Genomic DNA, 14,073 nt, shown 5'->3' with positions numbered 1-14,073 from the left:
ATGTCCAAGCTGCTGTGGTGCACCTGCTATGTCTCCGTTTGGCCAAAGAGGTCGCCCGCGTACATGAATCAACTGTGCCCGTCCGCAGAAGAAGAGGCTTCCATATTACAGTGATACAGCGACTTTGTTCGAGTATCTAGTAAACACATTTCGGTGCTATATAACGACATGATTTCGGCTCAGGCTTTTTGCGATCCGGACAAGATGAAGGACTATCATTATACTGGTCCAGTGCAGCATCGTTTCTCACCATACACGTTTAACGGCGGGTATGTTTTGAGTTTTCATCATGCTAGCTCTTTAGCCTGCGAGCTAACCTCTCAAGTGAATGACTAGCATAAGCTGTCTAACAAGACTCATGCTTGTTTTGTTCTGTTAAATAACAATAAAAACATCGAATAGAATGCATATTTTAGTCTAAACATGTTGAGGCCTTCATATGGTTAATAATATGCAACCTGTTTTTGCTAACACATTACATTGTTTCACTTTCGCATAAGGTCGCTTCTGTTAGCAAGAGCTAAGCGCTAGCAGCACTTCCTTCGTTATTTATGAGTGGACATAAAATGTACAGTTAACATATTTACAGGACTGTACTGGCTGTGGCTGGGGAAGACTTTGCCATTGTGGCTTCAGACACCAGGCTCAGTGAAGGCTATTCGATTCACAGCAGAGATTCTCCGAAATGTTACAAATTGTAAGTATATTGTAAATGAAGGCGCAAATAATGTTAACAATGTTAAAATCAGTGGAAAATATTTTTACACTCTTAACTTTAATGTTTGTCCTTTTCTCCTTTGACCTATCTCTTCCAGGACAGACACGACTGTCATTGGCAGCTGTGGTTTCCATGGTGATTGCCTGACTCTAACAAAAATCATTGATGCCAGACTGAAGGTAAGGTCGTTTGGACTTTTTTTTGGGGGGGGGTGATACCTTTTGTAGTTGTAGCATGTACAAGTGATGGACAACTTGCTTTCCTGTTAGATGTATAAACACTCAAACAACAAGACGATGACATGCGGCGCCATCGCTGCCATGCTGTCCACCATCTTGTATGGCAGGAGGTTCTTCCCCTACTACGTTTACAACATAATTGGGGGGCTTGATGAAGAGGGTAAGCAAAACACTGGTTTAGAATGCATATGGACCTGATTACTTTAGTAAAGTATTGTGACTAGTTGAACTTGGTGTGTTCTGAGTAAGTGATTATTTGTACTTTTGTAGGCAAGGGAGCAGTGTACAGCTTTGATCCAGTAGGCTCCTACCAGAGAGACGCCTACAAGGCTGGAGGGTCCGCTAGTGCCATGCTACAACCACTTCTTGACAACCAGGTATACAACACACACACAAACACCTTGCTATTGCCCGTCACATTGTTCTGACACACACTTTCTTTTCCCAGATTGGTTTCAAGAACATGGCGGGTATGCCACATGTTCCTCTGAGCCGTGAAAAGGCACTTCAGCTGGTCAAAGATGTTTTCATCTCGGCTGCAGAAAGAGATGTTTACACTGGAGATGCTCTTTTGATCTGTGTCATCACAAAGGACGGGGTCACGGAGGAAACTCTCACACTGAGGAAGGACTGAAGGAGAGGTGTATTATTGTTCCCTCTTCGTCCTTTTGCCTCCTCTCGCATTTCTTTCTACATTCTCTCTGCAAATTTGGTTGCTTGACTGCAGATTGGATCTAACAGGAGTGTTGATCCACGTCTTGAACAATATATTCACTTTTTGATGAATGTATCCATAATTAGTCCCATAATTCCATGATTGAATTTGAGTTCCAGAAACTGTATCCTTGATCAACACTCTTGTTGCTCTAAATCTGCTCCTCTTGTTTGAAAATGTCCCATTTTGAAACGCAACTGCTATTATTTTTACATTCTTAATAAATGGAAAGAATTGTTCACCACTTTGCTGCACCATTAGCATAACTTTTTTAGTGGGCTGGACAGAATTTTTTTCCATAGAGACAGTGAGAGTCAGTATAAAGAAAACACCACAACACTGTAGTAAATATGTGTGATGGTGGGGTATTGAACCATGTTTTGTTTGTTTTAAACAAAGTACATGTGTTTAGAGAGGGGAGAACTCCAACATTAAGTAAGATGGCCGTAAGATGACCACAATTACAATATTTTACCACTATATGTCCCCTGATATTTGAATACATATTCACCTATACACTTGATTTATATAACTGCTTGTAGCTGCGCGTTGGGGACTAATTTCCACCAATAATTGTCAGTAGGCTTGTTGATTAAAGGTTCCGACAACTGCAAATATGTACACTACATCATCTGAAGCAGTTCACAGTATTTATTTCCTGTGTTGTTGAATCATATATTGTCGAACAGTTTTATTCTGGTCAACCAATTAGGACTGGGGGCCTGCAAGTTGGCCCTGAGAGACGAATCAGAAGCATGTTTCGTTAAAACAAACAGACAAAAAAAAAACCCGGCCTCATTGCTAATAATGTGACAGGGACCAACAATCCTAATAAAATATGTGGACAAGAAAAAGTCTTAACACAACTGGAAGCACTGCCATGATGAAACACGCCACAGAATGAATACACTTGGACACTCAGAGGTAAGAAAAAAAAAATAAATAAATAAATAAAATGAGAACACTTCAATTTATATGTCTTATTTATCTGCTCGATATGGAACCAATTGCTTAAAAAAAGACCCATATCAATTGAAAAAAGTCCAGTGTGATTGTGTATGTTATTTGTACATTTTCAACTATTTGGAAACAATACCACATAAAAAACAATGCACAACCCAGCATAAACTACAATGTGTAGAACTAAAACACAAAGCAGCCTCTAAGTAACCATTTATGTTACTCTTTAGCCAAGATTGGCTTTCAGAAACAAAAAGTTTGTGTGCTGGGCGCTGTGATGTGTGTCAGTGGCCCGCGAGTCCGGCCCTGCACACGCCAGGGTTCGGATCACAGTCAGAATCAAGTTTATGGCCAAGTATCTTACACAAATGGGACTACGTTTAAATTAGCTCGAAATCTACATATAACAGACACATTTGACCAATCGCGGCTTTAACGAGAAAAACATACGAGAAAAGTCAAAGAGTCGAATGCAGGTGCCGGATCGTTCTCGAATGGGCAGACTGCAGTAGTCACTCCGCGTCTTGCGACAGTGTCGTAAATTGTGTGTTGTGTGTGGAAATTTGACCGGTTGTCCTCTGAGCTGACAGTTCATCGCCCTTCAACGCCAATTTCACTATCTTTTGGTCGAAATAGACAGCAGCCAATCCTTAAACCATGGCCGGGACAATTGCACGGAAAGCTATAGACCACCTGAAGAGCAAAGAATTCAGGGATTATTTGACGAGGTAGGTAGCAAAAAGCTGCTCTGCGCAAGCGTGCTAGATGTAGCCGGCTAGTTATTTTTTATGTGGCTCACATATGACAATTAAAAAAAAGTAAAGTTAGCTAATGTTTCACTGTTCTAGATCTGAAGCTTTTGTGTAAATTATTTCGTACGACTGGATAGAACTTCATTGGAAATGAAGTGTTACACATTTAGCTTTGAAGGACAACGAAGCTTTGTTTGTCGACAAAGTAGTGGGTCGCCCTGGATGAAATGCTGCTGTGCATAGCAGCAAGGTTTGCTAAACTAAATAACAATTAATTTATAATCATATTGGATTAATTTCTACAAAGTTGCTTTTAATTGTGCTTTAATTATTCAGAGCTGTGGACTCCATGAAATTGCAGAGGTGTGAATGTTGACTCAAATTGTCATTCCTATTTTCTCTTCCATGTGGCGCTGGACATTGAAAAACTTGCACTAGCACAGTAAGTTTTCCTCGTGAGACCCCCTGAACTTGAAATGTATACATTCAGTTTTTAAAGTAAGCATTTATTATATGTATTACTTATTGTTTTTCTCTGTGTTTTTGCAGCATTTCTGGGGTCCAGTTGCAAACTGGGGTCTCCCTATAGCTGCTATCTCTGACATGAAGAAGAGTCCTGAGATCATCAGTGGCAGGATGACCTTTGGTAAGCTGCATATACTGTACACACAAACAAATCCCTGATGTTGAGCATACACTTGTTACTCCACTGCTGTAGAACAATGTTTAACCTATAGTTATTGTCAACGTGAGTACACCTCACGGTCAACAAACTGTGTCCAAAGTGTCAATGTTACTGGGATCCTCTTTGACTCCTCCATGATGACATTAATGGTGGAGCTGATGGGTGCTGTATTTAACCTTTCCACGTTGGTGTGTTTTTTTTTCCCCGTCTCCTCTCAGCTCTGTGTTGCTACTCGCTGCTCTTCATGCGTTTTGCCTACAAGGTGCAGCCACGCAACTGGCTGCTGTTTGCTTGCCATGTGACCAACGAGTCAGCGCAGCTAATTCAGGCGAGCCGCCTCATCAAGTTCAAGTAAGTGTGTTTAGTTTTTTTAAGCAGCCTAAATTCCAAAGTTATTATATTGGTGTTAAGGTTGGGAATAAAACATTAAAAGAACGTCAGACTCCCTGTGACTATGATAAGGCTACATTACATTAACCACCACAAGAAGTCCCAGAAGTATAAAAAAATGAAAGAAATAACAAGAACGACTCTCCCAATGCTATATTTCTGTTATGTCTACTATATTGGATAATGTGAGTGTAAAGGTGACTGTAGGGGTGTTATTCCATGTCCCGAGTGCTCTAATAATGTTAAAACCTGTACACGAAAGGTCGTAAATAGTTTTTTTTATGCTCTAACTACAAAAATAATGAATTTATAAATAAGAACTCCTTCTTTGCAGAAATTCACAGTCAGGTCTGGAACCAACTCACTGCAATAAATGAGGGTTGACTGTATATCCATCATTATACTGGATATCCTCGCATGTCCCTAATTCTGTGGCTATGGTGAGAGTATGAGCTCATGTAACAGCAAATGACAAGCATTCTGTCTGTTCTTGTAATATTACAGGATGGAGAAGAAGGCATCTTAGTGTCAACATGAAGAATACGCCCAAGTATCCCGTTACACCACAACAATCCAAGCAGCGACACAAACTGTGCACATATCAAATCATGGAAGCTGTGGCTGTTTTTGTTCTCCTTTTCTCTTTTAACCAATATGTTCACATAACTGGTCACCCTCGTCAAGTTTTAGTCACATTTTACCACAGAAAATCAGATTGTCCCTGACTTGGTGCTTTGATTTTTATTTGTATTTTCTGCGTTATTAGCACGAGTGAATGTACTCTCAGCTGATCCGCCTTGCTTCTTCACAATTTTGCCAATCGTAGAGTTGGACATCTTTTTTTGCTCTTTCACAACGTTGTTTATCTGGAAACTACGTTGGAAGTCTTTAGTGACTTTAGTGAGCAAACACAAGGTGATGACTATTACCTATGAAATAATATAAAGTGATTGATGAATTATAGGTTAATAAATACCAGATTTTAGCCCTGCGTCTATTTCTGCTGACCAAATGTAGTGCGTGTTACTGCAAGTAATATTCAAAATAATTTATTCGTAACTTTATTATCATATTTTCCCTAACTAATAATCTGATTCTGTGGGTTTGTAAAAAAATAAAAATAAACTGGCTAAAACCAACTTGAGCAAACTGTATTGAGTGAGTGATTGATTGATGTGTCAGCTCCTCCTCCTCACACCCAGCAAACATTTTTGTCCTCTGTAAGGAACGAGTATGACAACATTTTTTTTTTATTCAAAACAAAAAAATAGTTCATCTGTGGAGAGGACACTGTGATTTGGTAACGTATGCCCAATGAGGTAGAAGATCTGTCTGACTAAAATGGATAGTAACTTTCTAAATGCATCCAGTTATTGTGTTTTTAAGAGTGTTTTTTTTTTTCAACAATTGGAAGGGGGGCTTTAGTAACACAACAATTTTTAAGAAACATTTATTTCCATTGTTCTCTGTGGTAGACATGAGGATTTACAATTACTTTGATATAATTAAATCTAATGAGATAATTAGATGGATGTATGAAAATGTCAAAACCATGAAAAGTTCAAATTTACAATATTTGTTTCATGTCCAATGTTGATGTAATTCTTTAATAACGAATGTAACAAATCGGACAAATCGAGCTAAAACTGCTTCACGTTGTAACTTGTATTCATTTTTTATAAACAAATACATTGTTCCTCTCATCATAAACAGAATGACGTCACAAGAAACAATACAGACTGTAGACGTAATGTGTCACTTCCACAAGCAGGGGGCGCTACCGCACACTGTGGGATCACAACAAACAAAGAAGACAAACATTAAACATGGCGTCACTCGGCAGCGAAGAGTGGAAAGCAATCTGCGATAAATTCACCAACGCCCAAAACCTCACAGATGTCGAATCTCGAAATGACCCAGAAAACGACCCCTTTCGTTCCAAGTACAAAGCAAGAGAGATCCTCAGGGAGATACACTGCTCGCTGAAGAGCTTCGAAGTCAGTGACGGAGAGGAAGACAGCGGTGCGGAAGGCGGCGACCAGCGGCCGACCGGGCAGCCGGTGGACGGCCTGTTGGAGGAGTTGTTCGAACGGGGCTTCAGCGGGGACTCGCCGGCCGGCCAGAGAACCGCTAGACTCGCAGCGGTGGAGTATTACCTGGGCGTGAACCATGTTGACACAGAGGAGCTATCAGCGGGACAAGAACATCTAATGAACTGCATGAAACTACTGGAGAGATGCAGAGTGACCACTGAGAGTGTGTCGTTGTTCATCCATGTCAGGGTAATTATCATTATCATTATCATGGTAAAGCAAAAGTCAAGATGCTATCTGGCTAACGGCCCTTTAGCTACATTAGCTACACTTAATGAAGAGTAGTTATTTAGGAACTAACCTACCCAGCCCTAAAATATAATTCATTCATTCATTTTCTACCGCTTTTCCTCACGAGGGGTGTGCTGGAGCCTATCCCAGCTGTCTTCGGACAAGAGGCGGGGTACACCCTGGACTGGTCGCCAGCCAATCACAGGGCACATATAGACAAACAACCATTCACACTCACATTCATACCTATTGACAATTTGGAGTCAATTAACCTAGCACCTTTTTGGAATGTGGGAGGAAACCGGAGTACCCGGAGAAAACCCACGCATGAACTTGAACTTGTCTGTGCCGAGGGTGGAATTGAACCCTGGTCTCCTAGCTGTGGGGTCTAATCACTCGTCCGCCGTGCCGCCCCACCTAAAATATAATTAATATTTGATATATACGTTTCAGGCCGAAGCAATTTTTAAAAAAATGACTCATTTAAAGTGGAATTCAAAAAGATGTTCATGTTTTTGTGTGGTTCCAGAACCAACTAGGCATCCTTTGGGCAGGCCGGGATGAGACAGAGATGGCACAGGGATTCCTGGAAACAGCGGAATCCATATATTTGCGCTATATGAAGGAGGTAAAGTTGAAAATGTCGGGACATTGTGTGTCCGGCATGACTGCAATTAAGACGGACATTTTGATTTCCAGGATGGAAGTCCTCCCACTGATTTGGTAGAGTACTTTACTACCAATGAGAAGATGCTGACACATCAGGAAAGGGGCAAAAAGTAAGTTATTGTGATAGATGGAATAAACTGGATGTCATGTTCTGCTTGACTTGGTTTGTTCTTTACTTGTACCAGGTTTGAGCTAGCCTACACCCACACTATGTATTACCTCGCTCAGGTCTATAAAAACCTTGGTGAGTCAATGTATTATATATTTTGGCTGCATGCTTGTGTTTTTGTTGAAAATAACAACATAAATGTCTTGCTAGGTCAAACTGAGCGAGCTGCCACCTACTGCCATAGCACCCTGCAAAGACAACTGCAGTTAAATCAGTTCAGTCCAATGGAGTGGGCCCTGAACGCAGCAACACTGTCGCAGTACTACATCACAAAGGTAAGGCCTCACCGGATTTCAATTACGGGTGGTGCTCGGATTGCGTATGAGTTCCTTTCCTAGGCTGCGATGTAAGTCTGCTCTTCTACCTAAATTAACTCTGAAATCACTCAGACTATACACAGAGATTGATGGACAGTAGGGGCGGGGGTGCACACCAAAATCGATTTGCAAAGTAAACTTCACTGATAAATACTTATAATAACAATAATTGCAGAGTCTGTAATATTTTCAATTCACATTTGATTGTGCAGGATACAACCTAATGATAAACAGCTTCCCGGCCACAAAGAACAAGTAGACATACTACAAAGGTCACGGCACATTTTATGTTTCAGACCGCCACTGTGTTTGCTCAACGTGTTGTGTTTTACTGTTTTTTTTACTTCTATACATGTTGTGGTATCGGCAGCAGAACTTGGAGCTCATTCAATATGTTTCCTTGCATTAAATTAGCCAGATGACTGAAATAATTGTGTTTCTCCTTTTTTCACACCTCAGTGTGATGTGCCTGTTGACAACATATGCATATCTCTACTGTAATTATTGGATAAAATATCCTTTTACATGCTCAAGGATACTCTAGCAACCTGACAGTTATTTGTAGTGTTAAACAGTTTTCTGACTTTCATGACAAGCTGAATGAGGATGGCTCTCCATGCAGAAAGACATGTGTGTTATTTGATTGGTTGCAGCAAACAGTAACTTGTTTTTGCAGTAAAGAGATCATCATCATCATCATCATCATCCTTGCAACGTTGTGGTAAACGTTCCAATACGATCTTTTACTCTTACGAGGGTGTAGCAACAGTGTTGAGAGTCGTGTGGTTCTGTGTGAGTTGCAAATATTGTGTTCTTTTGTTATAGTTTACCGACCAAAATTAGGTTTGTATAAACAATTTATGGGAGCATGTACGTAACCACGTAACGTAACATCGTAAGCCGAAGGCCACCTGTAGTCGGTTTTAATAGAATCTGGATGGGTTTTTTTTTATTATTGGGCCACAACATGTACTAGGTATCATTTCAGTGTTTGTACAACTATTTTTGTCAATATGCTAATTTTTGCTTGACTGATTTGGGTTCTGCAGTGCAAGCAAAGATTTTGGTTTTCACAAGTCACAAGGTTTGTGTGTGGTTACCTCCCAGGGGTACTACATGGAGGGCAGACATTGCCTCTCAGCAGCCACCGTCATATCGGCTTTGGCAGGAGAAGCTCCTTCAGAGGCTGCTGCGCAGGAAAGTGAGTACTAGTTTTGTCCTTTTTTTAGTAAAAAAAAAAAAAAATTATACTCTTTTCCTGCAAATTTCCCCACTGAGGAACGAATAAAGGCATATCTTATCTTATCTTCCTTGGGTCAATTTACAGATTTGAGTCCACAAATCTAGATGTCAGTTCAGTTGACAGCTTCTACTGACAACACTGAGAGTTAAAAGCAAGAAGGTTTCTGTGGGTGTTTCTCTGTCACAGTTTTATTTTTCTTTTAATGTCAGCGTCCATAAACTGGTGCCAGGTCACCATAAACAGCACCATCTGCTGTCAAATTTATGTATCAACCAGGCCCACCAGACAGTAGTGGACTCCCACTTACTTGATTTATTTTTCTTTTTATAACCTGAAGGTTGAAAAAAAATATTCAGTCAGACAGTGGTCACGCAGTACATTGTAAGGGCAGGTAAATAGAACAGCCTAAGAAGGGTATAATACTGTACATACAAAAGGTAGATTCATACAAAAATGAGTAAGCATTTTCTCTCTTCTAGGTGAGATTGAGAGCGAGAGACGAGATCAGCTGAGACAGAAGAGAGCGGAAATAGCGAGATGCTGGATCAAATACTGTCTCAACCTCCTCCAGGATGCCAAGAAAGTGCTTCAGGTGGCATCTTGTTTCAGTGACGCCAGGGACACACTCCTTGTGCAGACCTAAGTCATGACAGTTGCATCTGCAGCCTCAGTATTCATCTCTTGGTGTGTGTCTCCATGTGAGCAGGACAACATCGGGGAGCTGGATACCGATCTCCAGGAGGACTTGAAGAGGAAGAGGAGGCTTGAGGAGGAGGAGGAAGAGAAAGTCAGGAAAAGCGCGCTTCGGTTCGGCTCCGAGGACACATTTGACTCAATTGCCAGTCTGGAGGAAAAGGTCTGCATGATGTTCTACCGTCATACTGTATTTATTAGTGTAATGTAACATGCTATTTATGATACTCTACCAAATATCTGCTGTTACCATCTTGTACTGATATATGCTACATTTGGTCGGCCTCAACACTAGCAATACTGAAGTATCCAGTTGGTGGCAACATGATCATACTGGCTCATTTGGGATTTCTAGGTGAGCTGCTTGCTTCCGCTGGACTTCACTGAAGCCAGAAATATTTTTCTGGTGGGACAGAACAATGTCACACAGGTACTGTATGTGCAACGCAAACTGCAAACACACAACTTGGGTTAGATTTCAGTGTAACATGTGATTATTTAACTTAAGGACACTTCTGAAACTTGTTGTAGAACATCTATTTGAAGACATATACACAGTTTGCTCTTATTATTTTTTGTAGCAATCGACTTAAATGACGTAACTTTGTATGATTGATGTTTTTCACTTTGATGTTCAGTTGCACTAAAGGAGATTGTGTAATACTAATAGACAATGAAGTGACCGAGGAATTAAATACACACCTATTAATAATTCATTCATTCATTCATTTTCTACCGCTTTTCCTCACGAGGGTCGCGGGGGGTGCTGGAGCCTATCCCAGCTGTCTTAGGGCGAGAGAGGCGGGGTACACCCTGGATTGATCGCCAGCCAATCACAGGGCACATATAGACAAACAACCATTCACACTCACATTCATACCTATGGACAATTTGGAGTGGCCAATTAACCTAGCATGTTTTTGGAATGTGGGAGGAAACCGGAGTACCCGAAGAAAACCCACGCATGCACGGGGAGAACATGCAAACTCCACACAGAGATGGCCGAGGGTGGAATTGAACCCTGGTCTCCTAGCTGTGACGTCTGCGCGCTAACCACCCGAGCCGTGCCGCCCCTATTAATAATAATAATTTGTATAGCGCTTTTCAAAATACTCAAAGACACTTTACAGAAGAATGGAGTTGAATAAAGCAAGTAAACAGAGTAAAAGATACATTAAAATACAGCATTCATTGGTTAATACACAGTTAAAATATGAGAAACAGCGAGGCGGGGCACAACAGTCAGATATAAAAAGTTAGACATTAAAAACAGATTTAAAGAGGTGGGTTTTTAGTTGTTTTTTGAAACTGGGAAGGTCAGGGCAAGCACGGCGTGAATGGGGCAAAGATTTCCAGAGGGTGGGGGCAGCCATGGAGAAGGCTCTGTCTCCCCATATGCATTAACTATGCATTTGTCCTCCTGTCAGGCTAAGGAGTACTTTCAGATGGACGGCTACGTGACGGACCACATTGAGATCCTGCAGGATCACAGCGCTCTGTTCAGGGCTCTGGCCTTCTTTGAAGAGGACGTTGAGCGCCGCTGCAAGATGCACAAACGGCGTGTTGACATGCTGGAGACCATCTGCATCGGTACTCCTCTACCTTGAGCTGTGCTTCTTTTGGTCATTGTTATCTACTGTACTTTACTGTTACCTCTCCATAGAGCTGAATGCCCAGTACTACCTCATGGTCCGCAGACAGCTCATGTTTGAACTGGCCGAGACCTACAACGAAATGATGGACTTGAAACTGACGCTGGCCAACCGACAAGCTGATACACAGTCTCTCGACAACCACACCATCAAGAAATTCAACCATCTTTGCTCTGCTTCTGCTAAGTGAGTGTACTTTAATGTGCATACAAGGACTTTCTAACTTTGCATACATGCTGTACAGATACAGTGGTGTGAAGAATTTACTTTGACAATCATGCAAAAAAATATGAAATCAGGAAGGAGGCCAACACTTTTTCACATCACTGTATTGTGTTCTCTCGCCCGAAGACAGCTGGGATAGGCTCCAGCACCCCCGCGACCCTCGTGAGGAAAAAGCGGTAGAAAATGAATGAATGAATGAATGTATTGTGTTCAACTCTCTACTCTGCAGGTACTACCAGATGTTCCTGGATTCTCTGTGTTCTCCAGAGGGGAAATTTCCTGAGCACCTGGAGGAAGAGGTGCTCAGACCAACCCTGGTGGCCCGCTTCAGACTGGCACGACTGCACAGCCGCCTGATCTGCTCTATTCCCCTTACACAGCTGGACAACCTCAGCAAGTCACTGGAAAACTACAAGTATGGCAATGCACACGCAAAAGTCACTTCTTTGGGTGCATATTCAAGATACAATACAGTAGCCATTCTTAGAACATGTGCCTTTTCAACAAGAATGATAACAAGAATAGTTGTTGATGACTTTCATATGTAGTCTGTGTATTTTCTGTGAACAAAGGCACATGTTAAACAAGATAAAAATAATAAGGAGTGTCAATTCCGATTTAATATATTGTGCTAAGCTTCTATGAAGCCTTCAAGAAAATGAAAAAAAATGTATTTGTCCCATTTTTAGATTAAAAGTTCTGCTAAACAGATCAACTGTATTCCAAATGCTAGCATACTGGTTTGTGCAGTGATTGAATTTGTTGACATCATCATAAGAAACAACGCTGTTCAACATGTTCTCTCCTACCCTCATTCTGTCCATCTTTTCCACCTGTCATCCAGATACGTTGTGCAGTACTGCGAAGCCCACCCTGATGCCGCCGCCACCGTGGAGACGGAGCTGGAGTTGAGTAAGGAGATGGCCGGCCTGCTTCCTCTGAAAATCAACCGCCTCAAAGCAAGGATGGCTGCTAACAACTGAATTCCTGCACACAGTATTTGTATTCCCCTGCTTCCGGTTTGTGCCGCGTGTGCATGCTATGTGCTGTACTACATAAGGTCAGATACATCAGTGCACATTTCCTTCGATACAACATTGCACACATTCCAGTGAAACCTTAAACATATGGTGATCTTATGCTTTGCATGTCAACCTTAACAACACATGTGATATTTACACAACACTTATTTTTCTTGGTGTTTTGTGATGTAAATGCCCTCTCCAATCACAGTAAGTTCACAGTACTATGTGGTACCTCTTGAGCAATGTGATGAACATCTCAGTGCGATGTTCATGTATGATGATACTGAAATGAAAAGTGATGCCTCTGTAGATAATATATGCACAATACTAATTAAATAATACTATCAAAAACACATGATTTTGGGCGGTTGTTTCCTGTTCCAAGAATCAATTTCTTTTAGTACTGAAAAGTCCCATGCTGAAATTGTGAAAGTTCTGGCTAATCAGATTGATTTGATCTCAAAATATTTTTATGATTGTCAGCAGAAAAAAATTGCGAAAGAGTCTTACACTTGAACATGTCTCATCTGACCACGAGGCCATTTAACTTTGACCGAATTCATGTGATTTCCTCTTTTGATAGAGTTGTGATTTTGTGGTGACATCACTGGTGGTGTGGCCGCCTGTATGATGAGGAATTAGTTTTAAAGTACTGTACATAAAATCATAGAAACGACATAGACTAACTTTATCAGATGTAGTGACTGGTTGAATGTGTCCTATTAATATTTTGTCGCTGTGAATCCTCCCACAGTATGGAGGAGGATAGGAGCAACAGCTGTATATGCAGCAATGTTCTGTTACAAGCTTCACTTCCAGTAAACACTAAGTCAGTGTGTTAATGTGAACTTTTTTTTGGGTTAGCTGTGATCAGTAAATGTGTGTGATGACACGTTACTTCCTAGAAAATGGTTGTTACCACTTCCTGCAACAGTAATGTACTGATGTGTCAGCTGACACCAACGCCTTCTCCTGCCATTTGTAGTCAAAGAGGAGGAAACCAAAGCGGCATGAGCGATATTAATTTAATTTTACACCATGCCTGGATTTATAATATATGACTCTCCGAACCTAAAGACATTTTTACAAGGATCTGTCTTCCTGTTTCCCAGAGTGCTTTGCTGTATAGTTTTTCTTAAAAAGAGACTGTAAAGCACGTGGTTAGAGCTCACATAGTAGCAGGTTAATATTCTGCATTACACGTTGGTAGTGTATTGTCTGTTTTTATCCACTTATTGTGTTGTGTGTGTAGTTCTTTTGACTCCAGGAGTGTCTGTGTGTGACGTGCTGACTTCGC

At 41.1% G+C, this 14,073-nt stretch overlaps 3 protein-coding genes across 3 annotated transcripts; all 3 read left to right on the top strand.

Moving 5' to 3' along the window:
- The first annotated feature begins 70 nt into the window (after positions 1-70).
- psmb1 (proteasome 20S subunit beta 1) lies at positions 71-1,916 on the top strand. Its single transcript, XM_058089054.2, has 6 exons — positions 71-269; positions 590-697; positions 816-897; positions 988-1,117; positions 1,228-1,334; positions 1,406-1,916. The coding sequence occupies exons 1-6, from the start codon at positions 169-171 to the stop codon at positions 1,589-1,591; spliced, it is 714 nt and encodes a 237-aa protein (XP_057945037.2). The 5' UTR covers positions 71-168; the 3' UTR covers positions 1,592-1,916.
- Positions 1,917-3,154: 1,238 nt separating this feature from the next.
- On the top strand, positions 3,155-5,444 carry mpc1 (mitochondrial pyruvate carrier 1). Its single transcript, XM_058089106.2, is given in 4 exon segments — positions 3,155-3,364; positions 3,934-4,030; positions 4,288-4,420; positions 4,964-5,444. Coding segments are annotated over 4 exon segments (327 nt in total). The 5' UTR covers positions 3,155-3,289; the 3' UTR covers positions 4,986-5,444.
- A 793-nt stretch (positions 5,445-6,237) lies between these two features.
- kifbp (kinesin family binding protein) lies at positions 6,238-13,136 on the top strand. The gene is made up of 13 exons (XM_058089053.2): positions 6,238-6,741; positions 7,313-7,411; positions 7,483-7,562; positions 7,638-7,696; positions 7,772-7,896; positions 9,046-9,139; positions 9,661-9,773; positions 9,888-10,037; positions 10,230-10,304; positions 11,302-11,464; positions 11,538-11,712; positions 11,981-12,166; positions 12,596-13,136. Exons 1-13 carry the CDS (start codon positions 6,286-6,288, stop codon positions 12,732-12,734), a joined length of 1,914 nt encoding a protein of 637 aa, XP_057945036.2. The 5' UTR covers positions 6,238-6,285; the 3' UTR covers positions 12,735-13,136.
- Positions 13,137-14,073: the final 937 nt, after the last annotated feature.

This window comes from Doryrhamphus excisus, linkage group LG13 (genome assembly GCF_037039965.1).
Source record: "Doryrhamphus excisus strain RoL-2023G ecotype Guam linkage group LG13, RoL_Dexc_Guam_v1.1, whole genome shotgun sequence".
In the NCBI taxonomy this organism is placed as follows: Eukaryota; Metazoa; Chordata; class Actinopteri; order Syngnathiformes; family Syngnathidae; genus Doryrhamphus; species Doryrhamphus excisus.
Note: the sequence above shows the minus strand (reverse complement) of the source record. Positions and strands in the feature narration are given on the sequence as shown.